This window comes from Balaenoptera physalus (genome assembly GCF_965194825.1).
Source record: "Balaenoptera physalus genome assembly, chromosome: 20".
Classification (NCBI taxonomy): domain Eukaryota; kingdom Metazoa; phylum Chordata; class Mammalia; order Artiodactyla; family Balaenopteridae; genus Balaenoptera; species Balaenoptera physalus.
In genome coordinates, this window is record NC_138901.1 from 39,025,626 (window position 1) to 39,052,198 (window position 26,573).

General features: G+C 48.1%; 1 protein-coding gene across 1 annotated transcript; it reads left to right on the forward strand.

The window, feature by feature from the left end:
- The first annotated feature begins 598 nt into the window (after positions 1-598).
- On the forward strand, positions 599-26,545 carry LPO (lactoperoxidase). The gene is made up of 12 exons (XM_082440214.1): positions 599-5,555; positions 6,783-6,870; positions 11,350-11,510; positions 12,856-12,973; positions 13,416-13,545; positions 14,268-14,474; positions 15,711-16,035; positions 17,646-17,806; positions 22,059-22,311; positions 23,173-23,346; positions 24,117-24,354; positions 24,541-26,545. Exons 1-12 carry the CDS (start codon positions 5,432-5,434, stop codon positions 24,746-24,748), a joined length of 2,187 nt encoding a protein of 728 aa, XP_082296340.1. The 5' UTR covers positions 599-5,431; the 3' UTR covers positions 24,749-26,545.
- Positions 26,546-26,573: the final 28 nt, after the last annotated feature.

Consider the following 26,573-nt stretch of genomic DNA (forward strand, 5'->3'; position numbering starts at 1 on the left):
CAACCATGTCTGAGGTCAGCCTTGCTTATAAACTATGAATTCTTGGAAAGTGTATGTGTGTGTGTGTGTGTGTGTGTGTGTGTGTGTGTGTGTGCGCGTGCGCGTGCACACGTGCAATGCCATGTGCCAGTGGCAGACTTCATCTTCATTGGGTATTTCCTGCTGCCACTATTACTAAAATATCTTGGACTCTCTGTGCTGATATATGAGAAGCTGTTGGCCTTTTTAGCTTTCTACTGGGCTACCTGTCTTCCAGTCTCCATTTCTCGGGCCAGTTCCCTCATGGGGAGACATCTAACTGTGTTAAACAGATTTAACTAAACTGAGATAAGTCCATGAATACATGTCATCACACATCAGCAAAGCTCTGAAAATACAAGTATTCAGAACCAACTAGATCAAGATCCACCTAAAGACACAGCTTCATTAACTCGTAAAGCACAAAACCCAGAGGTGAGAGCCCTGAGAAGCATGTTCCAAAGTTCAAGGAGTGGTCAGACAAAGAAACCTTGGCTGACAAGCGGAAATGTTTTTCAAAGAAAACAAGAAGAGCTTGATGTCTTTCACTTACCTTTCCTGGACAGCTGCCTTCTTTTGAGATGCCCAGCTCATTTGCCTGGATTCATCGCAAGAGAAGCAGATTCTAACTACCTTCCATCAGCCAGAGAAAAGGAATATTACCTTTTGGAAGGTAAATTCAGGGGGCTGGTTTTGGGATGATGAAGTTCTGACAGTCCCCCAGAGTATTTTCAACCCAAAGTATAATTTTATAAAGAGGCTTATGTTTTAATTTGCCTGTCTGTAAAATACACTCTCATGAAATTTCATTTTCTTTAAACCTTCTTATTTCCTTCCTGTATGGATCTAATGAACTGGATGGTATATAACATTATACTTGGGCTTTAAGTCAATAAGTTCCTGGGTAGTGGTGGTTTTTTTTTTAATGGCTCACCCTATAGAAGGTATGAAGTCATAGACTCCTAGTAATCATCTAAGCCAACCATTGGCTTTGCAACTAGAGTATACGAGGAAACAGAAGGTGGAGTGACTTGTCCAGAGTCACACAGTGACAGAGGCAGGGATCTAACCTACCCCTTGACAACAAGTCCAGGGCTCTTCTCACTTCCCTGGTGGCCAAAAAGGGGCAGTATTTTGAAATTTTGACCCCCCTCAAAAGGGAACATTTGAAAACTACTGCAAATCCCAAAGATAAATCTAGTGGCTTCCACAATGATTGGGTGAAAGGTAAGGGAGGGATCAAAGGGCACTGAATAAACGAATGGGGAAGAAAGTCATTTAATTGTTCCTAATTTTAAGAGTTATTCAGATCCCATTAAGGGCATAAAAGGGACAAGCCTGCTCAAAGGTTGGAGTTTTGCCTTCCATGACTGCAGCGGGACCACGTAGTTCACCTGAAAAATAGGAAGAAGAGGACTTGCTTCATCCAGGATCAGTGATAGTGTATCAACCAATCCCTGCCATTTGGCAGTTTCCTCGTGCATCTGCCCAGAGTCACAGGGTGTTTCCCACTGAACCTGAGATCCTCCTCCAAGCCACGTCAGCCCCTCATAATCTTTCTTTCTGGGCCTTTCCCTGAAATTAATTCTCGATAGACGGTATAAAAGACCAGCTCCTCTAAGGAGAGAAACTCCCCTGGCTGCCACAGGAGGCCAAGGCACTTGGCAGGTAAGACTCACTAACTGGAATCTGCAAAGTTGACGATGAAATTTCCTAAAGGCTTCTCAGAAAGCTTGGTACTGCATTTGGACTTGTCTTCATCAGGCATTTTCTGGTGCCAGATTTGGCTGCCAACCTGGCAGGTCATCCCTGTTTGGGAGAATGTGATTGAATCCATAAGGGACAATGTGATTGAATCCATAAGGGAGAAGGTAATTGAATCCATTGTGGGGCAAAGAGGCTTTTCTGAGTCTGAACACTGAGCCATAGAATCATAAATTCTTAAGGCTGGAAGGTACCATATTCCTCTCATCCATCCTGTTTAGGAACTAAGGTCTAAGAGATATCATGTGTCCAGGTCACACAGAAAGTTGGGGGAAAATAGTAACAGAATGATGCTCCGTGTGGTGTTCTTGAGACTGATGCAATTATGATATGAACGCTAATGAAAATTCATTCTAGTGAAAATTTTGCAGTGTTTAAGGGGTTCCCTAAGCCAGGGCTCTCAGATCTTCAACCTCTTTCTAGTGTCTCATGCTATCTACAGCAGACCTGAACATCTAGTTAGCCCTGAATGTCTAGTCCCAGGTGTCTCCAATATCCTGTGGGCACTATGTTCTCAATCAGATTTATGAATTGCATCAATATTTAAATGGGTTTCATCTTGGGAAAATTGAGTGATTGAATCATATTGGTTTTTTATGAAATTGCATATCCCAAACCCTGTGGCTAAGGGGAATTTTTTCTGCTGTAGAGAGCTTGTCTCTTCTCTATTTTCCTCTTGATACGGGAACTGCTCAAAAGATCAAATAGAACATCCTTGGGAGTGATGGTCAGTTCATTGGTTTTCTTTCTGGCTCATCCCACTACCCTCAACAGAGCGTTCACCATTCATGGAAACAAATCCTACTGATGCCTTCCCTTCTCAGGCCTTCCTGAAGCCCCCTTGGTGACTTCTCAGCAAGTCTGAGAGCCGGACTCTGGGAGATCGTGGTACTCAGTGTGGTCTGTAGACCTGCAGCATCGGCGTCACCTGGAACTTGTTGGAAGTGCAGGCTCTCTGGCCCCTTCTATAACCTTCTGAGTTAGAATCTGCATTTAACAAGGTCCCCCGGTGATTTAGCCACATTAAGGTGGGAGAAGCCTGTTAAGGGACCATCACCACCCTCTCCCTCTGCACCATCTTGATGCTGAACTTCTCTACCGTGGGAGTTTCATTCATTCAGCATGTACCCAGCACCTATTGTGTACCAACACTAGGCTTGGGCAGTGGAAAAAACAAAAATAGGACGTAGCTCTTGAGGAGCTTATGATCTGACGGGGAAACAGACATGAAAACAGTGATACGAGATGTGAGTAAAGTACTGTGGGAAGAGAGAAAAAAGAATGACCTAATTTTGCCTAGATCTGGTACACTTCACCGAGAAGGTGGCATTTGGCCTGGGTTTTAAAGAATGAATAGGAGTTCACTGGGCCAAGAGAGCATTGCATAGGAGAGTGTGAGTAAGAGGCAGGGGATTGTGGACCACACTGGCATTTGAGAGGCAGAGGCTGTGGTTCTGTCTCCAGATAATGCTTCATGTCTCAGGGAAGGCTCCAAGCTTTGATGCAAACCAAAGGGCTTGGGAAAGGGTTTCTGCACTGAGCATGATGATAAGAATGTGGGTAAATATTCAAACATCCCAGAAGCCTCTTGGCTCTGGCTGCAGATAGTGTTCCTCCAGGATCTTTCTGAACACCCCTTTCCCAGCAGCATAACCTCGTGTTTGCTTTTCTCCGCTTTCTGTCCCACGTGCTTCCTTCACACCCACCAGGAAAGATGGCCAAGACAAGGAAAATAATTTAGCTTTGGCCTTGAGGTTCCCTCCCACCACTTTCCAGTGATGGGTAGTATTAAGGAGGTTCCAAGGAAAGGAGAGGAGAAATGAGTATCTGAGGATTTTTTCCTGTTCAGATTTCTCAACTTTTATTTCTTCGGCTACGATATTTTTCTTCCTCAATCTATTTCAGATGATGCCTATTTTCATAGACTAACCTTTCACTTTTTGTTTTTGATTTATCATGAAACACACTAGTCATTGAAAGAATAATATAATGAATACTTGTGTGCCCATCAGCTCTCTTAAAAATCAATGATATGGTGGTCGTCAGGGGCTGGGAGGAGGGAGGAAGGGGGAGTTGGTGTTTAGTGGGTAGAGAGTTTCAGTTTTGCAAGATGAAATAGTTCTAAAGATCTGTTGTACATCAATGTGAATGTACTTATCACTACTGTACTGTCTAGTTAAAATGGTTAAGGTAGTAAATTTTATCCTGTGTGTTTTTACCACAACTTAAAATAATACCAGTGATGCTTTTTACTCCAAAACCATCGTATCTCTTTGCCTAAAAGGGCAGATTTCTGCTGGCTCAGTGGTCTCCTCGAAGCACAAAGAGGAGGACTACTCAGGGCCATAGAGGTGTAAGGACAGGAGCCCACTAAGGGGTCAAGCTGTTTTCCTCTTGGGGGAAAAAAAAAAGTGCCAGGGAGAATCTTGGCCAGAGAGGTATTTACTCACACTTTGCTTTTTTTTTTCTACAGTTAGCTTACAAGAAGTACATTCAACAAGATAAAAATTATTAGGAGGATCATCAAAGGTCAGAGGAAACGATTGGGGGAGTGCAAGGGAAGCTGAAATTACCTGTCCAGATACACAGTTCTCCTTTTCTGGAGATTATCTGGAGAGTGTCTGGAAGACCTCCTGGGTGGTCTCTTGGGCAAAACTCTAGAACCACGATTTCTCTTAGGGAGCTTTGAGTAGATACAGAGGGGGCAGCCAATCTGAGGATGTTTCTGGGGTCCAACCAGTGAATGCACACTATGGGGAGAACCTGTGCCCTCTTGTGAAGAACATGGTCTAGACACATGATCGTTCCATCTGTACAGCATGGGTGCCTCTTGGGCTGGAACTAGAATCTCCTCAAAAGACATTTTGGGTCTATTCCACCAATCCTAATGAACACTCTGAGCCCCAAAGCCCCTCGTCAGCAAACAAAGCTGCACAATTTTAATCTGATGATTTAGGTTCAGAGTTAAAGCTCATGATAAAGGCGTTGATCTAAGAGCAGGAATCTCTTCAGGCAACCTGGAACACAGCCGCGAGCTCTGGAGAGCTCTGAGCTTTGCCACAATTTTCATTCGTGTTTTCCCATCATGTCGACTCTTTGAGGGAGGGTGGAGTTCCTTGCCAGTTCCCAAAGGAGGAACTGAGTGTCTGCTTCTCAGGCATACTCCCCTGGTGCTGGGCTAGAGGAGGATGGCTTTCAGGGAGCAATACATCCTGAGGGGGAAAAGGAAGGGGAACTTCAAAGTTGTGTTTTGGGTTTGGTAAGAGCATTTGTCACCGGTGACAAGACAGGTACAGGAACTTGGGTCACGGGGTGTCAGGTCAGAATCAGACATCCTGGATCACTTGGTCCTACCCTCTCACTCAATTAGGCCGGGGGCCCAGAGATGTCAAGTAACATGCTCAATGTCACAGAGCTAGTTAGAGCAAATGCATAACTACAACTCAGGACTTTCTGACCACAAAGCCTGTGTTCTTTCCCTTCCACCACTGCCTCTTTCCATCTCCCAGGACCTAACATGGGCCTGCACATATGGTAGATGCTTAGTTAGTTACTGTGGTTTCCCCTCCTCTGTTCTAATGTTAGGGTGTCTTGTGTTCTCTGGGCTTTCTCTGCTTTACCACCCCTTTGCTGTGATTCAGTCCTACCCATGGGGACTCTACAAAGCTCACAGCCTGATCCTGGTCTCATTTCAGCGATGAGGGTCCTTTTCCATCTCCCAGTCCTTTTGGCTTCCCTGAGCTTGTTCCAGGTTGCAGAATCTGACACAAATGGTAAGTACCACCTTGTATTGGTTTCCTGGGGCTGCTGTAACAGAGGACCACAAACTGGGCGGCTTAAGACAACAGAAATTTATTCTCCTACAGTTCAGGAGGCTGGAAGTCCAAAATCAAGGCGTTGGCTGGGTCATGCTCTTCTGAAGGCTCTAGGGGAGAATCATTCCTTGCCCCTTCCAGCCTCTGGTAGCTCCCAGCAACCCTTGGCTTATATGTGCATCACTCCAATCTCTGCCTCCGTCTTCACATGGCCTTCTTCTCTGTGGTGTCCTCTGTGTGTCCTCTCCTCTTGTTATAAGACCACAAGTCATTGGATTTGGAGCCCACTCTAATCCCGTACCTGTATGACTTCTTCTTAATTAGCTACATCTGCAAAGACCCTATTTCCAAATAAGGTCACATTCTCAGGTGCTAGCTGGACAAGGATTTTGGAGGGACACTATTCAAGCCACTACACTCCCCTTGTTCAAAGACTGCATTCTGATCCCCTCACCATTCCAGACCCCAATTCGAGTAAAACAAGGAACCCCACCTCTACTCTACACCATCCCCTTCCCTACCTCAGGGTCCTGGTGATCAGCTAAGCCCTTTGAGGGACTTGTTTTCAGGTCCACCTCACCAAGAACCAAAAAAAAATCCCCACAGCCCAGAGCCAAGAGCCAACCTGAGTGGTCACACACCTTCTTAATCCCATCACTGGGTCCAGTCAGGCCTCTGTATGCACAGGTTCTGCATCAGCAGATTCAACAAGCAGTGGATTGAAAATACTTTTTTAAAAGATTCCAGAAAGCTCCCCCTCCCCACCAAAAAAACCCACTCTGGCAACTATTTACATGACATTTACATTGCATTAAGTGTTATAAGTAATCTAGAGGTGATTCAAAGTATACAGGAAGATGCGCATAGGTTATATACAAATACTATGCCCTTTTACCTAAGGGACTTGAGCATCCTGGGGGGTCCTGGAACCAATCCCCTGTGGATACTGAGGGACGAATGTATTCTACTGGACTCCTAAAGAGTGATATTGACACCTTATTGAGGATCAGAGAGTATTCTTCCCATTCTGGGCTTTTCCTCCTGTCGAATGTTTCCTAATCTTGATCTTCTGCCTGCTCAGGTTTGAGTGGTGGGGATAATGGTGGAGAAAGAGGGAGACAGAGCAAAGGGCTTCTCCAAAGAGTGGTGTCTGATACCCTGCTCCTTGCTTCTTCCCCCTCCAAGAGCAGGCCACCCGCACCTTCACCATCTCTGATGCTGTGAGTCAGGTCAAGATCCAGGTCAACAAGGCCTTCCTGGATTCCCGGACCAGGTAGGTGAGACACACATACCACATGCTTCTCTTCCTAGGCTGACGAGTGCATCTAGGCCAGTCCTGACAAGCCAATAAGCCAAAGCAATGATACAACCTGCCCTTCCATCCCCAGCCCCTGCCCACCTGCAAGTATGGGGCAAGTATGAGTAAAAGCCAACAACTCCTAAAATCCTCAGCCTCTAAGTGACCTTGAAGGGGATGTCTCATCTGATCCTATAAGCACTTTCTTCCACGTGGCTGAGTGATTCCTTAGGTCATGCATTGCAGAGTCTCAGAAAGCCTGTCCCTAGAAGTTCTCCATTCATTCAACATGTCTTAGGTCAGGTCCCCTTGAGGCAGAACCTGAGACCTGGATTCACATGCGGGTGGCTTACTGGGGAACGCTCTCAGGAAAGCTGTAGCGGAGTGAAGGAGTGAGGCCAGATAGGTAAAAAGAAGGGGTTAAGCAGGGATGTGGTTTAAGGTCTAGCCCCAGCTGACCCCACAGGGAGATCCGGAGTGTAGGCTGCACCTCAGAGTCTGTCCTACCCCAAGCAAGGGAGCAGAGCTTTCACCTGCCAAAGGGGTCCTTGATATCAGCCAGACGTGCTGCAAGCTTGGCACTGGGTGTGTGTGGGGGGGCGCGGTGTAGCACACTGTGTGACTCCCAGGCACCTCCAGCCAGGAAGCCACCCTAACTCAGAAGCAATTGCCCAAGAAAGTTACGGGAGTGAGACATCAGCGGCTAGGGGAGGGGCACGCCAAGTTCTATAAATGGGCCCAAAGCAACTTGAGAAACGTGCAGGACACCGGCAGAGTCAGTCACCTCCCGACCACGTGTAGGGCCTGGGTTTTCTGAAATAAGCAATGCAGACTGGGTCCCTGCCCTCAAGAAGCCCATGCTGGAGCTAGAGAGGCAGTAAAACAAGAGTAACCACTTCACTGAGCAGAAAACAACCTTGCTCGTTCCTCTTGCTGCCCCTTTACTGGACTTGGGGTTTCATTCCTCCCTGGCCCTTGCATAAACTCTCAAGAGGTCCCATAACTTTTTTGCTGACTTTTAGATGACAAGATGTGCTCTGATCACTTCTAGTCCTTTCAGGAACTCAAATGTCAGCAGAAGAAGACAAAGCCCAGAGCCTCTCGCTTTCCTCCACTCGGAGCTGCTTTAGGCTCTCATAGTGAGAGAAGGGCGCGTGGTCCGCCCGTCCCACTTTCCCGAGCTTCTCCTCATCCCCCAGCCCAGGATTGTCACTCTTAGGGGTCAAGCTGGGGGAGGTGGGAGAGATACAGGATGGCAAAGTCTAAGTCGCCTGGACAGCTTAGTGCCTGGGGGTTGGGGGTTGGGTCAGAAGCTCTTTCCCTCCTTGGGCGCTTTTCAGCTCTCAGAGATTCTGTTGCCGACTCTCTGACCCAGAGAAGTTTCTGACCAGTAGCTCACAGCTCCACCCCTCAGCCCTGGAGCTTGCGGCTCCCTCCCTCACCCCTCCCCACACCATCTTGAGCCAGGTCCCCTTTAAAGATGCTCCAGAAGACTAAAAGCTTTGCCCTGCTGCTGGAGGATGTGCCGATCTGGGGCCGAGGGCTGCCCTGTCCGGCTTACTCTGCTGTTAGGTGCACAGCACGAACCACCTCTTCTTTTCTTGTTTTCTTTAGGCTCTTTGGGCAGGGGTCAAGCAGCAGCCATAGCTCCAGGACACACAGCAGGGCCCTCCTCTCAAGGCCCTTGTCACTAGACTGAGTGCGAAGAAGAAGCCCCACGGTGGCAGGAGGGAAATGCCTGGTATTTCAGCAACTACCTCCAGATGAACATTCTCTCTCCCTCCTTAACGTCAATCCTTTTATAGCCCAAGGTCGGGGTAGAATAAAAGCCACACAATCGGTTTCCATCACCTCCTTTGCAAGTCGTGCTGCACAGGACGACCCAGCCCTGCCTTGGAACTCATCCCCACCGATTAGTTCTTGGATTTAGGGGTCTCATGGAGACATAAAGAATCACATTTAAACATCTTGTTCACAAGCACACAAACAATCCAGTGACCCACAATCTGCGATAAGGACAATGAAGGAAATAAACGGGGCAGTGGCTGCTACTCTAGGTGCGGGGAGCAGGGAAGCCTGATGGAAGATGAGAAGGAGCCAGCCATGTAGAGAGCCAGGGGGATGGCATTCCAGGGTCTGGGAGCAGCAAAGGCAAAGGTCCTGAGGCAGGAAAGAGCTTAGGGTGCCCAGGAAACAGAAAGAAGGCCCACGCTGGTGGCGGCAGTAGGAGAAGAGGACACACAGGTGGAGCCTGAGGGCCAGATAGTCAGAGGCACAGCAGTGGCTGACAGGGGCTGGGGGAGAAGGGGAGGGACTGGGCTGGCTGTTCATGGTGTGGGGTCTCCTTTGAGGGGATGAAAATGTTCAGGAACTAGATAGAGGCAAAGATCCCACAACGTCACGAGCACGTACACAGTAAGCCCGTGGATTCATGCACGTCACAGGGAGAGCCAAGAAAGTGCTTCAGAGTGGCCTGGTCTGCTTTTCATTCAAAAAAGCACCTTCCTGCAGCCGGATGGAGAACGGATGGGAGAAGGACAGGAGAGGAGGCATGAGTCCCGTTAGGAGCCTGCTGTGGCCATCCAGATGGGAGAGGATGGGGGCTAGGACAAGGGGGTGGGCCTGGAGATGGAATAAGAGTTCCTCCAGGGCCCTGCCTGCTCCCGTGGAGCCCGGTCCTGAGGCAGAGCAGGAGGTAAGTCCCTGGTGAGTCAAGGTCAGGCAGGAGACCGTGCAGAACGCTAGCCGGGGGAGAAAGGCAGGAACAGGTAGGGCCTTGCATGGGACCTCTGGGTGGAGCCCTGGGAGGCCCAGCAACACACCTTCTCTGTTGGGTGGGGGGCCCTTTGGGACCCATGATGATGGTGATGGCGCTGGTGCTAACACATGTGTTTACTCTGTGCCAGAGACAGTTCTCAGCGCTTCACACGCCTTCCTCCCCCAAATGCTAGAACGTGCTCGATCCAACTATGTGAAACAGCTGTTTTTGAAGTCAGAATGATCAAATAACGTGATTACCATCATTATCCTCATTTTATGGATAAGGAAATTGGGTACAGAGATGTTGAGTAACTTGCTCAAAGGCACACAGCTACTAAGGGGCAGCAGGAGTCAAACCCAGCCAGCGTGTTCCAAAGGCCCTGATGTAAGTAACACAGTGAGTCCTAGCTCCCTCAGAAGTCATGTCTGTAAACCAATCCTGGGGGAACCAGGGTTCAAACTCTAGGTCAGTGCTGTCCAATACAGGAGCCACTGACTACATGTGACTACGGAGCCCTTGAAATGTGGCTGGTGACACTGAGGAACTGAATTTTTAATTGTATTTAATTTTAATGAATTTCCATTTAAACAGCCACATGTGGCTAGCGGTTACCATATTGGACATGCCACGCAGCAGTCTGGGCCACTGGGCCATGATGTCTCTTGTAACAGCAACAAAAGGCAGTCTGGCTTATCTTCTTGGGTCCTTTCTTACCGAGGTTGGGGGGAGGTTGGAAGGGGTCAGGCCTGGTGATGACAGCTCAGTCATCACCCATGCCTGCCCGCTCGCCCGCTCGCCCATGTCGCCCCTCAGGCTGAGCACCAGGCCCCCTCATGCTTGAAGCAGAATCGATAACCTGATCCACAGGGACAGGCCAGGAGTTACATCCTGTGACGCATATCCCCAAAGCAGGGCTGCCTTTGTGAGAATCTGAGCCACTTCCAAAATTTCAGTCTTAGAGTCGTAAAGATCATCTCATAGGACCCCTCATCTCACACACAAGAAACTGAGGCACAGGAAGGGGGAGAGGGTTCTCATGCAGGGACTTTTCTGACACCACCTTGCCCTTGGTCACCAACTTCTTAGTAGTAGAAAAGTTTTTGGCTTCTCTTTTTATAGACAGGTAATTAAGAAAAAGCCCGAACATCTGGCCCAAGAAATGGTCAACAAGAGGCTAGATGCTACAGCCACAACTAAACGAACTCCACACTAATTCTAGGGCCAGATGGGATGAAGGATGCTTTCATGGGCAGAACTGGGGCCCATAGGCATGTTATTTCCAGAATTCTCGGTGCACGTGGCCAGTTCCATGGTCAGGGGTTCCTCGGTCTGAATCGGTACATCCTGGGACTTAGGGGTTTTTAGGGTTCCCCAACTGATTCAGAAGCAGCCAGCACAGCTGCAACCCTCTGACTCTAATTCAGGAAGTGCTCACGTCCATCTGTCTGCCTTCCTTCAGAACCAGACTTAACGAAGCTTAAAGACACACTGTAGCTTCCTCATTTCCCAGAGGAGATTTTCCAGAGGCATCAGAGGAGAGCTAAGAAAAGATCCTGAGAGCACAGAGGTGGGGGGTCTCCTGCGTGCTGCCCACACCCCCGCGGCTCCTCTGTACACACACGGCACCTCACACCCCTGCTACATGGTCGGAGCCGAGGGCCCGGTCATGACTCCCCCGTTGCTCTCCATTGTAGGCTGAAGACGGCCATGAGCTCTGAGGCGCCCACCACCCGACAGCTCTCCGAATACCTCAAGCACGCCAAGGGCTGGACCCGCATGGCCATCCGCAACGGGCAGGTGTGGGAGGAGTCCTTAAAGAGACTGAGGCACAAAGCGACCCTGACCAATGTCACAGGTACAGAAAACCCACCAGCCCTCTGATGGCAGGAAGCAGTCATCTCCCCGCAGGAGAGAATACAAGCCACCAAAAGCCGCAGTTCCGACTGGGAGCCATCTCCTCTCTCTCCGTCAGAGTCGTGGACCGCAGAGCAAGGAGGGCTGGGAGGGCAGCCAGGCCAATGCTCTTTTTGCAGAGAAAGGAACTTGGGCCCAGCAAGATCACATTGCCAACTCCAAATGAGGGGACATTTGTGCCTTTTGTTATAACACCATCTGTAAGGCCTCTGTCCAGAGGAAGGACTAAAGTCAGTACACACGGGCTCCCTGTCCCAAACCACAGTGTCACCACTTCCGCCTGTGGAGGGGACATTTCAGCCACCTGTGTCGGGGGGCTTTACTGGGATTACGTCACAGGTGATGAGTGTCTCTCCTGTCCTGGGTACCGTGGAGCTGAAACAATGAGCCGATGGATTGATCGTGACCTCCTCCACCCCTCCACCCCACCCCCTACCAAATGTCACTGTTCACGGTGGGTCATGGAGGAAGGGGATTGGTCCTGAAGGGAGGAAGAGGCTGCAGGTTCTCCCTGGGGAAACATCAAGCGGGGGAAGATACCTGGCCTAGGACTTGGGCAAATTCCAAAGTTCCAAAAGGAGGAAACTAGGACAAGGTAGGGAGAAGTAGGGAGCACTTTGGACTCTGAGACTCAAAAGGTGCTGGGGCTTGAACCTCGGACCCTGCCAACTTCCGCAGATGAGCCCCCAAAGAAAGCCCCCAGAGCCGGATTCCCTTCAGGCTGCATTAGGACGTTGGCGGCTCTTTCCATTCTGTGCCCACGTGGAGGTCTCTGATGCCTAAAGCTCCCCACTCTGTTACTCCCGCCGAGATCACAGTGCCCCTCACATAAAAATGCCCTGTCCCTTCCCAACATCTTTCCTATCTAGATTCCTGAGTGCTTGGGACCTTAGACGTCAGTGGAGCTTTAGAAGAAAAGCAATCTTCTCAAACTAACTCATACTAACATGTACCTAACCTCTCAGGGGTATTGTTCTAAAAGAAAGATCTGTTGATTCAAAGGGTCTGATAGACAAAGAACTACTAACAACTCTGGAGACCGTTACTATCTGTGTAGCCTTGGGCAAGTCTCGTGGGCACTATGGTCTCAGTTTCTTCTCTCGTAAAGTGAGAATTTTAATTCTTACCTTAATGAGTTGTCAGGATTCAATGAGAAACCCCCTGAGAAATGCTTACTTAGAACGTAAAATGTACTCCCCCAAAAATCAAGTTCAGAAAATGAACCTCCCCTCAGGGCCTCAGAATGGAGAAAGAACTCAGCCCTTTTGGCGTCCCTTCTCTTTCAGACCCTAGCCTGGACTTGACTGCACTCTCTCAGGAGGTGGGCTGTGGCATCCCAGTTCCTTTGGTGAAATGTGATGAGAACAGCCCTTACCGCACCATCACAGGAGACTGTAATAACAGGTGAGTGGCCAGTGGGTGGGTTTAGGAGGCAGGTTCTCCCAATCACCACAGCCGACCCATCTGCCCGGCCCACCTGCCCTGCTCAGCCCGGCCAGGGGCTTCGCCACGTGGGCATTACAGGCATAACTCCCACCGCCTCACCCTCCTGGACTAGCCTCCCACTGGAATCTGTTCTGTTGGAACCCCGCTAACTTTCCCACCTTCTAAAGAGGCCACTGCATCCCACTGGAAGAAGCACCTTTCCCCAGGGCAGAGGAGCCCCGCTCCTTCGGAGGTGGCAGTAGTTCCGACACCCCACATTGCAGAGGCCCCTCCTCCGCGCCCCCTTTCCCTTGGGCAGAGGCTCCGGGTCCTTCCCCACGGGATCCCCGTGGGGTTTGCGGAGAAGCGGACCCCGGAGCGAACCCGCCGCCTAGGCTGAGGGCCGGTCTTGCTGTTTCAGGAGGAACCCCGCGCTGGGCGCGTCCAACAGGGCGCTGGCGCGCTGGCTGCCGGCGGAGTACGAGGACGGGCTCTCCCTGCCCTTCGGCTGGACGCCGAGGAAGACGCGGAACGGCTTCCCTCTCCCGCTGGTGAGGGCGGACACGGGGTGGAGACGAGCCCCGAGCAGGCGGGTGAAAGACGGGAGTCGGAGGGGAAGGGATGCCCTCCCACAAACACACAAGGAAAGGAAGAAGAAATAGGTGGGAGGACAGACGCGCGGTAGAACCGCATCCGGAGAGAGACGGAGATTTGGACTTCCTCCCTGGTGGTGTTCCGGAAAATGCCACTAGAGAGCAGCAGAGTCCGGGTCCCGGAGCCCAGCCACGAGATGGTCACGTCCCAGCCGCCGTCAGGCCAAGTACCCTGGGGTCTCCCAGGCAGATGGCTTCCCTGCCCCAGCCCCTGGAGTGCATCAGCTGGTGCTTGCCGGGACGTCCTATCTGTTGGCCTCATCTGAGTTGGCGGGCCCTCCCCAGAGGCCCTCTTCTATTCCCAGACACCTGGCACCTCCGTGGCACTTACTTCAGGGACAGCCTGTCTTTGTTTTCCCTCTTTGAGTGGAAAGAGCACTGGCCTTGAAGCCAGCAAGTCATACAGACCTGGCCCTTGGTAGCGGCAGGACCTTGGCGAGTTGACCTCACCTGTCTAGTCCTCAGTCTCCTCATCTACAAAATGGGGGTATGGCACCTACCTCACAAGCTTGTCATGAGGATGAAGTGTACCTGTTACATCATAGGTACTCTATAAACTGCAGTTGAATCTGAATCCTCAAAGCACCTTTTCCTCCCTCTCCTTCTCTCTCCACCTGTAGGCCCGCGAGGTATCCAACAAGATTGTAGGCTACCTAAATGACGAGGGTGTTCTGGACCAAAACAGGTCCCTGCTCTTCATGCAGTGGGGTCAAATTGTGGACCACGACCTGGATTTTGCCCCCGACACGGAACTGGGGAGCAGCGAGTACTCCAAAGTGCAGTGTGATGAACACTGTATCCAGGGAGACAACTGTTTCCCCATCATGGTAGGCCCTGCAGCTGCGGGTCCCTGGCAAACCCCTTGCCTCCCTGATGTGGCAGACATTCCCAGCCTGTCAGCCAGGACCTTCTGGAGATCTTGAATGCTGATTTGACAGCTTCCCAAGCCTCACACATCTATTCATTCACTCACCCATTTATTTAGCAAATAGACATTAATCATCAACTCTGTGCCAGGCAGTACGCTAAACACTTGGAATTCAAAGGTGAACAAGACACTGTCCCTTCCCTCAGTGACAAAGGACCTGTGTGGGAAATGGACAAGTAATCACTAACGGCAAAATTGGGAAGCTCTGGGGAGCTTCATCCCTGGCCCAGCAGCACTGATGTCACCTGGGGTCTTATTAGAAATGTAAAATCTCAAACCTCATCCCAGACATTGGGAAGCAGAATCTACATTTTATCGGAATCCCCAGGAGACTCATTTTATAGACAGTGAAATTTATGGAATGCTACCGTAAGTCATCTCAGAGTCGGGAAGGCTACTCCCAGAATGGATGAGTCAGGATGAGTGGCAGGCATTTGTGGGAATTTCCAGCAGGAAGGGAAAGGAACTTGCAGTGGTGCACTTTTCTTCTTATTCATGATTTTACAGTTTACATTCTCTTTTACAGAGAATGATTTATTCACTCAAACAAATCGGGGCTATGTGTTGTGGTGTAAAGAACACAAGCTGTGAAGTAAGGTCAGCCTAGATGTGAATCCCCCATCTTTCCCTTTCAGTTTGTAAGCTCTTGGGCAAATTAACCTTTCTGAGCCTCCGTTTTCTCACGTGTAAAATGGGACAGAATTATCTACCTTACAGGGTTTTATGAGGACCAAAGTGAGATAAAGTATGCATAATGCCAAGCACATGGTAGGTCCAGAATAAATAAATGGTAGCTGTTGTTAGTAGTAATTATTAACAAACCCTTTCCTGCCTCATGTCCTGCTTCCTTGTGCCGGGATCTCAGGACTCCCTCTCAACCAAAAATTTGGAGCTTTTGCTATGAAAGATTGAATGATTCCCCCTCAGCCCTTTTACCCAGCAGACGTAGTGACCTTCAGGGCGTTGGGGGCCCAGGATTTATAGCATCAGCAGGAGGCATCTGGAGCCATTGTCTGGTACCAGGGTCCCAGGAGGGCACCATCAGCATCTTTACCAGCTGCATCCAGACCTACCCTGGGGAGAGGTTGCCAGCTGTACCACCTCTGCCCAGTCACCCACCCCGATCTCTCTGCAGTTCCCGTGCAACGACCCCAAGGTGAAGACTCAAGGGAAATGCATGCCTTTCTTCCGAGCTGGGTTTGTCTGCCCCACTCCACCTTACCAGTCATTGGCCCGAGAGCAGATCAATGCTCTGACCTCCTTCCTGGATGCCAGTTTAGTGTACAGCCCTGAGCCCAGCCTGGCCGGCCGCCTCCGGGATCTCAGCAGCCCACTGGGCCTCATGGCCATCAACCAGGAGGCCCAGGACCACGGGCTGGCCTACCCGCCCTTTGACAACAAGAAGCCGAGCCCCTGTGAGTTCATCAACAACACTGCCTGTGTGCCCTGCTTCCTGACAGGTGAGTCTAGGCTGGCAACAGAGGGGCCAAAGGACAAGGGGATTACCCTGGGGCCTGAGAGCAGAGGAAGGCCAGAAAAGTTTCTCGAGGCCACTGGGCGGCTTCCAGGGAGGCTTTACCATTGCTTCTTCTCATTGTCTTCTGGAAAAACACACACCAGGCCACCACTGCCATGGGCAGTGGTCCAGGACTGGCAGAAGGGCACAGATGAATACAGAATCTAAGAACATGTGTTCACTGTATAAAAAAAAAAAAAAATTAAGGAAGTCCAGTAAAGCACAAAGAAAATAAGAAAATCCACAAAATCCCACCACTCACAGATAATCATTGTTAGCATTTTAATGCCTATGTTTCCAGTTTTTTTCTCTCACAGATCTAGTTCTACCTTGTTTTACACAATTGGGGTCATACTAGAAGTAATTCTCTGTAACCTGATGTCTTCTCTTAATGTATCACATCTTTAAATATTCTTCTACATCATGATCTTTAATGGCTGCCTGGTATTCCATGACATATATTTATCATAATTTATTTTATCAACCTTACTTGGAGACATTTGTGTCATTTCTAGTTTTTCTGTGATTTTTTGTTTGTTCGTTTTTGTTAAGGTCCTGAGCATCCTTGTTGATGAATTCTTGTGCTCATTTTTAATAATTTTACTAAGATAACTTCCTAGAGGAGGACGTTCTAGATTAAGAGGAATGTATATTTTTAAGGCTTTCCATAAACTTGGCACAAAGTCCCCACTCCATGTAGCCTGTACGCAGCCAAAGCCCTCCAATTCTCCTCATTCTGGGGGCTCATGCCCTCCTGGTCTTCTCTGCCTTTGGCTTCTGGAGGCCTTCTCTCTTCCAAAAATCCAGTCTCCCAGGACAAACCCCCAGCCCACCCAGACATGGCAGAAGACCCAGATCTCTTGGATTCTGTGTCCATACACATCTCACATCAGTCCAGACACAAAACTAAGCCCTTCCTGTTTTCCATTAAAATATCCAGTAAGACCAAGCATTCATGAATTTAATAGACTTTCCTGAAGATTAGAGGACACAAGGAGAAGTCCCCTTATGAAACAGCTGGTCTTTTACCATCTATATGACCCTCTCCTCCCAATAGCCCCCATCTCTAGATTCTTCTCCCTTATTACACAGAGGAATTCAACCCTACCCAAGCTCTTACCCTCAAACTTGCATTCCTAAAACCATCCAAATTGCTCTGCACAATAAAAAGCCCCTCGTTTATTTGTAGGTCCCGTCTTAGAAGGCAGTTGGGATTTAGTTAGCAAAATTTTACTTTTTAATGTCACCTGTATGTAGTCTTTCTTTACCACAGTCTTGTGGGTTCGACCTTATTATCCCCATTTTCACAGATATGAAGACTGAGGCTTAGAAATGTTAAGTAACTTGTCCAAAGTCACAGAACTAAAAAGTGTGTGTGGAGAGCTGGGATTCAAATCTATGAATCGCAACCCCAATCTCTTTCCACCTTAAACTAACTGGAAGGAGGGGCTTAGGAGAGCTTCCCTCTGGGGCACCACATTTATTCTTTGTGCAGGTTACTGGGTTCTGGGGCTGCTCAGGGGGGACCCACCCTTCTGCCTTCTGGGCTTTCAGGAGATCCACGAGCCTCGGAGCAGATCCTGCTGGCCATTTCCCACACCCTCCTTCTCCGAGAGCACAACCGGCTGGCCAGAGAACTAAAGAGACTCAACCCTCATTGGGATGGAGAGAAGCTCTACCAGGAAGCCCGGAAAATCCTAGGAGCTTTCATACAGGTAAGAGGCTCAGGAGAACTGCCTCATGTGCCAGCCTCGCTTCCGCTCCCGGCTCTGCCCTCTGCCCGCGGCCACGCGGCCAGTGACCTCCTCGGCTTTCCACACCTCTATTTCCCCCTTCCTCTCCTCTGCTGCTTCTTTCCCACTGTCTCATTCTTTTAAACCCTCCCTTTTGTTTCTTCAGCTTCTCAGCCCCAAAATGAATCCCTGGATTCGGGGTGTTGGAGAGTCAGTCATATGTCAGTCACTCAGTATGCCCGCCCGGGGGCCACCACAGGCTCCATCACTCCTGGGACTTACATCACAGTTATTTTGATTGTTTTGATTGCATTCTCTTCTAAAATTTTCCACATCTAAGCCACACGTCACAGGCATAGTCAACTGCTATTGTTGATCGACTGATTGACTAACTAGAAGAGACTTAGAAAAGTTGATATGTTGATATTAACCATACACATATTTTTTAAACATTTGATTTAAAAATAATTGTAGATGCTCAGGAAGTTGTATCAAAAAAAAAAAAAAAAAAAAGCACATGCACCCAGTCTCCCCCAGTGCTAACAGTTTGCATAACTATGGTACAATATCAAAAGCCAGAAGTTAACATAGATACGAACCATAAAGTTTATTCAGATTTCACCAGTTATAAGTGCAGTCAATTCGTGTGTGTGTGTGTGTGTGTGTGTGTGTGTGTGTGTGTGTGTGTGTAGCTCCATGTAAGTGTATCACATATGTAGTTTCATGTAACCACCACCACAATAAAAACACTTACCTCTACCATCACCACAGACTCCCTTGTGCTACGTTTTTATAGCCACATCCACCCTCCCCCTTCCCACATCCCTAACCCCCGGCAAGCACTAATCTGTTCTCCATCTGTACAGTTATGTTATTTCACGAGTATTATAGAAATGAAATCATGCAGTATGTATTCTTTTGAGACTGGCTTTTTACTTTCAACATAATTTCCTTGAGGTTCATCCAACTTGTTACATACATCAATTGTTCATTTCTTTTTGTTGTTGAGTAGTATTCCATGTTTTGTTTAACCATTCACCTATTGAATGACATTTGCATAGCTTCCAGTTTGGGGCTATTATGAATAAAGCTGCTATGAACATTCGTGGATAAGTTTCTGCATGAAAATAAGTTTTTATTTCTCTGGGATATATGCCCAAGAGTGCAATTGCTGGGTTATATGCTAAGTCCATTTTTAGTTTTAAAAGGAAGTGCCAAAGTATTTTTCAGAGTGGCTGTACTGTTTTTTACATTCCCACCAGCAATGTATGAATGATCCAGTTTCTCTGCATTCTGGTCATTATTTGGTGTCATCACTCTTTTTTTTTTACCCTTTCTGATAGGTATGTAGTGATATTGCATTGTGGTTTTACTTTGCATTTATCTGATGGCTGATCATATTGAACTTCTTTTCATGTACTTTTTTGCCATCTGGATATCCTCTTCAATAAAACATCTGTTCACATAGTTTGCCAATTTTCAAAATGGATTTTGTCTTTTTGTTGACTTTTGAGAGTTCTTTATATATTCTAGATATGAATCCTTTGTCAGATATGTGACTGTAAATATTTTCTCCCAGTCTGTACTTTGTACATTTTCTTAATAGGGTCTTTTGCAGAGTAAGAGTTTTTAATTTTGATGAGGCCAAATTTATCAGTTTTTTCCTTTCATAGATTGTGTTTTGGCGTCAAGTTTCAATTCTTTCCCTAGTCTTAGGTCCCAGAGATTTTTCTCCTGGTTTTATTTTTCTAGACGTTTTATAGTTTTATCTTTTACGTTTAAGTCCATGATCCATTTGAGGTTAATTTTTGTATAAAGCATAAGGTTTAGGTCAGGGTTCATTTGGGGTGGGGGGTATGGTTGTCTAATTGCTCCAGCACCACTTATTGAAAGGCTGTCTTTCTCCTTTTGAATTGCTTTTGCTCCATTATCAAAAATTATTTGGGCATTATGTGGCAGCCTGGATGGGAGGTAAGTCTGGGGGAGAATGGATACATGTATATGTAGGGCTGAGTCGCTTTGCTGTGCACCTGAAACTATCACAACATTGTTAATCGGCTATACTCCAATGTAAAATAAAAAGTTTTAAAAAAACTATTTGGGCATATTTATGTCAATCTATTTCTAGGTTGTCCATTATATTCCACTAATCTACATGTCTATTCCTACACCAGTACCACAGTGTTTAATAACTGTACCTATACAATAAGACAACATTAGGAAGAATGACTCCTCACTTTATTCTTTCTCAAAATTATTTTGGCTATTGTAGGGTCTTTACCTTTCCATATATATTTTAAAACATGCTTATCTATGTCTACAAAGAAATCTTGCTGAGATTTTGATAAGAATTGTATTAAAACTATAGATCAATTTAGGGACAATTGACATCTTTACAATGTTGAGTTTTCCACTATATAAACATAGTATGTCTCTCCAAGTATTTAGATTTTCTTTGATTTATTTCATCAGCATTTTATAATTTTAATCATACATATCCTATACATGCTTATTACATTTATACCTGAGTATTTCATTTCCTTTGGAGGAATTGTAAGTGGTAGTACATCTCTTATTTCAGTTTCCACTTATTCATTATCAGTGTATAAAAATATAATTGATTTTTATGTGTTGATTCTGTATCCTATGACCTTGTTGGACGCAATTAGTTCCAGGAGTTCTGTAGATTCCTTGGAATTTTCTACATAGATAGTCATGTCATCTACAAATAATGACAGTTATATTCCTTCTTTTCTAATTTGTATGTTTTTCACTTCTTTTTCTTGCCTTATTACAGTGGCTACAACTTTCAGCACTATACTGAATAAGAGTGATGAGAGCAGACATTCTTGTCTTCCCAATAGTAAAAGAAAAGCATTCAAGGTTTCACCATTAAGTATAATGTTAGTTGTGATTTTTTTTGTACATGCTCTATATGAAGTTGAGGACGTTCTGCTCTATTCCTAGCATACTGAGAGTTTTTGTCATGAATAGATGTGGAATTTTGTCAAATGGTTTTTCTGCATTGATTTAGATAATCATATGACTTTTCTTCTTTAGTTTATTCTGCTTGCTTTAGGTTTACTTTGCTCTTCCTGCTAGTTTATTGAGGTAGGAACTTAGATTAGTGATTTGAGAGCTTTCTTCTTTTCTAACATAAGTATTACAAGTGATATTAATTTCCCTCTTAGCACTGTTAGTTGTATCCCACAAATATTGATATGTTGTATTTTCATTTTAATTCACTGTGTATGTTTTGTTGTTGTTATTTCTTCTTTTCAGACTTTCTCTTTGACCTATGGGTTATTGAGAAGTATATTGTTTTTTTTCCAGGTGTTTAGAGATTTTTCTGCTGCCTTTCTGTTACTGATTTCTAATTTGATTCCATCATGGTCAGAGAATATACTCTTATGATCTCAATTCTTTCAACTTTGTTAAGGTTTATTTTATAACCCTGGTATGGTTATCTTGTTGAATGTTCCATAGGTCCTTAGAAAGTATTTGTATTCTGCTGTTGATGGGTGTAGTGTTACCCAGTACATCATTCTTCTTTCCTTTCTGGAGGTCACACGTCTTTCCCCTGTGAGTGAGTCTCTCTCATCTTATCAGGACACTAGTCTTTTTGGATTAGGGCTCCACCCTTATGACATCATTTAACCTTAATTACCTCTTTACAGGCCCTATCTTCAAATACAGTCAAATGAGAGGGTTAGAGCTTCAACATACGGATTTTCATCCATAATAAGGCTTCTTGGACTACAAGAAAAAGAAACCCACGCAAGCGAGTTCAGATGTTCAGTACTGGTTCACCCTATACATGTATCAACTGGAAGCTAGTAAGGGTTTCTCCTGGAACCCCCAGGCAGGGAGTGTAGTTGGGCCTCAACTAGGGTGAGAGCCAGAGACTGGAAACCATCTGGAATTAGGGCAGCTACTCTCACTCTGTCTCTCCCTCCTCTCTGCTCCTCTCTTCACTTCTCCACTCTCTTTCTCTACAGATGGGTTTTCTCTGCTTTTCTGCACATGATAGAAAATGACAACCCATATCACCCCATCTGTCCCCTCAGATAGAGCGCCGCCAGAAACAGTGTTGAATAGCTGCATCTGAAATCTAAGTTCCTGAGACAGAGAATCTGACTAACCAGCATAGTCTGGTGCCACAGCTGGGCCCGTGCACTGTGGCCAGAGGTAGGGCTTCTCACACCCTTTTCTCATGACTTGTTTCTCCTTCCAGATTATCACCTTTAGGGACTACCTACCTATTGTGCTAGGTGATGAGATGCAAAAGTGGATCCCTCCATACCAAGGCTATAACAAATCTGTAGATCCCCGAATTTCCAATGTCTTCACCTTCGCCTTCCGCTTTGGCCACTTGGAGGTCCCCTCCACTGTGTTCCGCCTGGATGAGAATTATCAGCCATGGGGTCTGGAAGCAGAGCTCCCCCTGCATACCCTCTTCTTCAACACCTGGAGGATAGTCAAAGATGGTATGTCCTTTCAGGGAAGCACTGTCACTAGGCTGTCTCACTCTGTAGCCTGCTTCTAGGGAAACCTGGCTTGGAAGTCAGACCCCAGGCACTTCCTGTGTGACCTTGGGCAAGTGAATTCACCTCACTGAGCCTCAGTTTCTTCATTTGTAAAATGGGGACAGTAATAATACCTATCTCATAGGATATAAAAAAAATAGAAATATATGTATAAAGCACCCTACAATGGTTCTTGACACACAGGAGGTGGTCACTAAATATTAGTTATTATTCTTTCTTTCTTCCACTGGCCTTTAAGATGCCGAGTTTTCCCTGTTTCCTTTCCCTGCCTCAGGCTTCTCTGATCCCTACAGAAATAATTCCTGGGTCTGGTAAAAAAAAAAAAAAAAAAATTGCTCTTTTCTGCTCTCCTGTATGGCTTTCCACCTACATTAAGTGCCAAAGGTTGAACCCAGCTCCCCTTTATCCTGAGGTGGGCTGTGTTGAAACTGGCTTTACTTAAGGCCTGACAAGTCAGGGCATTTTCCAGAGATTTCTGCCATCTCTTCCCAAGCTGCACAGTTCATTGCGGGAACATATGGAGGAGAAGGAGCCAACTCTCTGAACTGGAGCTTGAAAGAAACCCTAAGCTTATGCTGATGCCATCACCCCAGGACAGCAGGTGGTCTGGACTGACCCCCAGCCCCCAGCATACCCTGCGGGCTGCATTGTGCTCTTCTCTCCCCACTTCCAGCCCGAGAGGTGCAGTTGGCCCTTCTTTCACCTGAGAAAGAGAAAATGTCTGGTAGAGGGAGGAGCCAACAGTGGAAGATGTCCCCAGCTGCCCCCATCCCCAACATGGCCTCTGGGTCTCCCTTGCAGGTGGAATTGACCCTCTGGTGCGGGGCCTGCTGGCCAAGAAGTCCAAATCAATGAATCAGAATAAAATGATGACGGGCGAGCTGCGCAACAAGCTTTTCCAACCCACTCACACGATCCACGGCTTTGACCTGGCTGCCATCAACATACAGCGTTGCCGGGACCATGGGATGCCTGGTGAGTGGGCCTAGGGTCCTGCCAGGCCTGGGGAACTTTTAGCTACTTTCTGGGGTTCCAAGGGACTCTCGTCTGTAGCCCTGAGGAGCTGATCACTTCTAAAACAGAAGGCAGAGATGCCCTTTTTTTTTTTTGACTGCGCCACGCAGCATGTGGGATCTTAGTTCCCCGACCAGGGATCGAACCCGTGCCCCCTGCAGTGGAAGCACAGAGTCTTAACCACTGGACCGCCATGGAAGTCCAGAGATGCCCATTTTTAAAACTCACTTTGCTCATCTGTGAAATGGAATCTTCCATTCTCCTTAATGCAGAGACCAGAGAACACATCTGGTACTTTCTTTGAGCTCCCCAAATGGAAGAAATCAACAACTGACTTGTAAAACCAGTTTAAAAGTCCAGAAAATATTAAGAAAAGGATAACAGAGGGAAAACAACGACTATCGGATCTTCCTAAATGTAGTACTTAAGAGCCAGACTGCCTGGGTTCAAATTCCAGCTATGCCCTTTCTACTTATGTGACATTAGGCAAGTTACTTGACATCTCTGTTCGTCAATTTACGTTTGTGTACAGGGCTTAGAATAGTTCCTGGACCCATAGTAAGCACCATATAACCTCCTAGCCCCCTCGAAGCTTAAGTGCCACAGTATAAAACAATGGCTCACTGACTCCCCTATCCCAAGGGCTGTGAACACAGACTTTCTGGGGCTGATGGAGCTGGAGTGGGCACGTCTGCAAGGGGGATGAGACAGCTCCAGCCTCTCTGCCCTAGGGTACAACTCCTGGAGAGGCTTCTGTGGCCTCTCACAGCCCCAAATGCTGAAGGAGCTGCACGCTGTGCTGAAGAACAAGGTGCTGGCTGAGAAGTTACTGGTTCTCTACGGGACCCCTGCCAACATTGACATCTGGATAGGGGCCATTGCTGAGCCCCTGGTAGAAAGGGGCCAGGTGGGGCCTCTCCTGGCCTGCCTCCTGGGAAGGCAGTTCCAGCAGATCCGTGATGGAGACAGGTGAGTGAGACTTCAGCAGGGAGGGCGCGGAGGGCACCCCTTCTCGGAGGTGGGCCGTGGTCGTCCTACAGGAGGACTGATGCCAGACCTTGGCATGTTCCAGTGACCTCCTCCCTCCCCCTCTGGCAGACTGGGGAGGGTGCAACAGCTGGGCTGTATGGAGAGACCCTACTTCTGTCTCTGCAGGTTCTGGTGGGAGAACCCTGGGGTCTTCACTGAGGAGCAGCGGAACTCTCTACAGAAAATGTCCTTGTCACGCCTTGTCTGTGACAACACCCACGTCACCAAGGTCCCACTGCACCCCTTCCAAGCCAACAGCTACCCCCACGGCTTTGTGGATTGCTCAGCCATCGATAAGCTGGACCTCTCACCATGGGCCTCCGAGGAGAATTAGGGGCCTGGACTCCACGGCCTCCCAAACTGTGCAGTAAAGCTCCCCTTGGTCCACGATGCCATTTCAAGCAAGCTCAGTGACCCGGTCCCTTAGAGCTCCATACCCAGTCCCAGCCCTTCTTTCCAGCCGGGTCTCTCTACACGCCCTGGATGCACACCTCACTCAAGCCCGAGGCCAGCCCCCTCGACCTCTCCAGCCCTTCCTCTTGAATCCATATTCTCTGCCTGCAGAAACCCTCCTTTCTGTCAAGACTCCGAGATACCCTCTGAGATACCTTCCAGTCTAGCTTGCCAGATGTCAGCCATCCTCTCCCTTGAACAAGTCAAGGCCTTTACGCCCTTATCTCTCCTCCCCGTGAACGAGCTTGTAAACTCCTTGAGCCGGGGACTTCAGCCCACTTCCAGGTGTGTCCCGTGGCCCCCAGCATGGTGCTCAGCACACAGTAAGTGCTCAGTAAACACCTGGTGATTGACTACAGGTGCTGGCAATGACCTTGTTCCCCTCCCAAGGCAGGCCTTGGGATCACTGCCAAATGACTAACTGGATGTTTACAGTTCAGACATGTCTCACCACTAACAGGTCGTGTGCACGAGTCTATGGGGTGAGAGGGCACGGTCTGGTGGGATTTCAAAGTGCTCTCAAAGAAAAAGAGGAGGCAAGGGGCTCCTGGGAAAAGAAGCCATGGCAGTGGGGTGGCAAGAGAGCACTCAGTGCCATGGGGTCAAAGAGGGAGGAAATCCAAGCCTGGATTCCCCCAGAGCTAAAGTTAATTTCCCTTCCAGGGGCCCTTCAGGGAAATACCCTCTTCTTCTAGGCCAGTCCTTGGAGCCTGCGAGGCCGTTGACGGGCAGCTCCAGAGTATTGCTAGTGCTGCCGCCCAATACATATTCATGAGTTCTTTTAAAATGACCTTCCTGGGTAAGGTCAGCCCAGCCAGGGCCTCCAGATCCCCTGACTGGCAGGGCAGGGGTGGGAGGCACTTAGCCATCCTGTGGGAAAAGCCCAGGAGCCAGAAGGCCTGGGCTGCAGCCCTGACTCTGGCACCCTCTTCTCTGAGGCCTCAGATGAGGCCCTTGACCTCAATGAACAACCCTCTCGTCATCAGTGAAATGGAGCTGAGTAGTATTTATCCTGCTAGGGTGAGGTGCCGGGGGCTCCTATGGGCATGGGAGCCCCAGCATCCTGCATACTTTCAGGCTGCAGCTGTGGGTGTCCCTCCCCAAATGTGGGAAGAAGGGAGGGAACAGGGAGGCAATCCACCAGTCAGAGGGATTAAGTTCCAGGCAAGTTTATTAGGGACCTATGCTTCTTCCCCTCCCTCAGCCCAGCCTGCTGTCCCGGTCTGGGAACCTGGCCCCGTGAAGGCAGGAGTGAGAAGGGGTCTACTGTCCTAAGGCCTCCGAACCAGTGTGCCAGCTGCAGGGATGCAGGATCCAGAGGTGCCTTGTTATCTGCGGAGGGAACTACCTGCCCATCACCCCTCCGCTCTTCCTCTCCTGCAGGAAAATTGTGTGTCCCCTCTATTTCCCAGCCTGACACGGAGTGAGCACGTAGCAAATACTTCCCAGAGCAACGCACGAACAGAAGGGCTTGGTGACCACAATTCCTGTTCCCTGGGGAAGGTGAGGGAAGAGGGTCTGCTTGGTTTGGCCTGGCCCCTAGGCTTCTAAGAACTGACTGCCTTCCATGTATGAATCAGCCAAAGGAGGACTCCTGGATGTCCTGACCCCCAGTTCAGAAAGGGCCCTGAAGCACTGACCACCCTGGTTCAAGTTCAGAGCCCAGAGCAAGCCTCATGCTGAGGGTCCAGCCCCACTGCAGACAG

Bases quoted from the DNA above. Each gene is read 5' to 3' on its own strand.
- LPO (XM_082440214.1), top strand. From the start codon at position 5,432: ATGGGGACTCTACAAAGCTCACAGCCTGATCCTGGTCTCATTTCAGCG. The intron at 14,475-15,710 runs GTAGGCCCTGCA...ATCTCTCTGCAG, and splicing joins ACAACTGTTTCCCCATCATG to TTCCCGTGCAACGACCCCAA. The intron at 22,312-23,172 runs GTATGTCCTTTC...TCTCCCTTGCAG, and splicing joins CTGGAGGATAGTCAAAGATG to GTGGAATTGACCCTCTGGTG.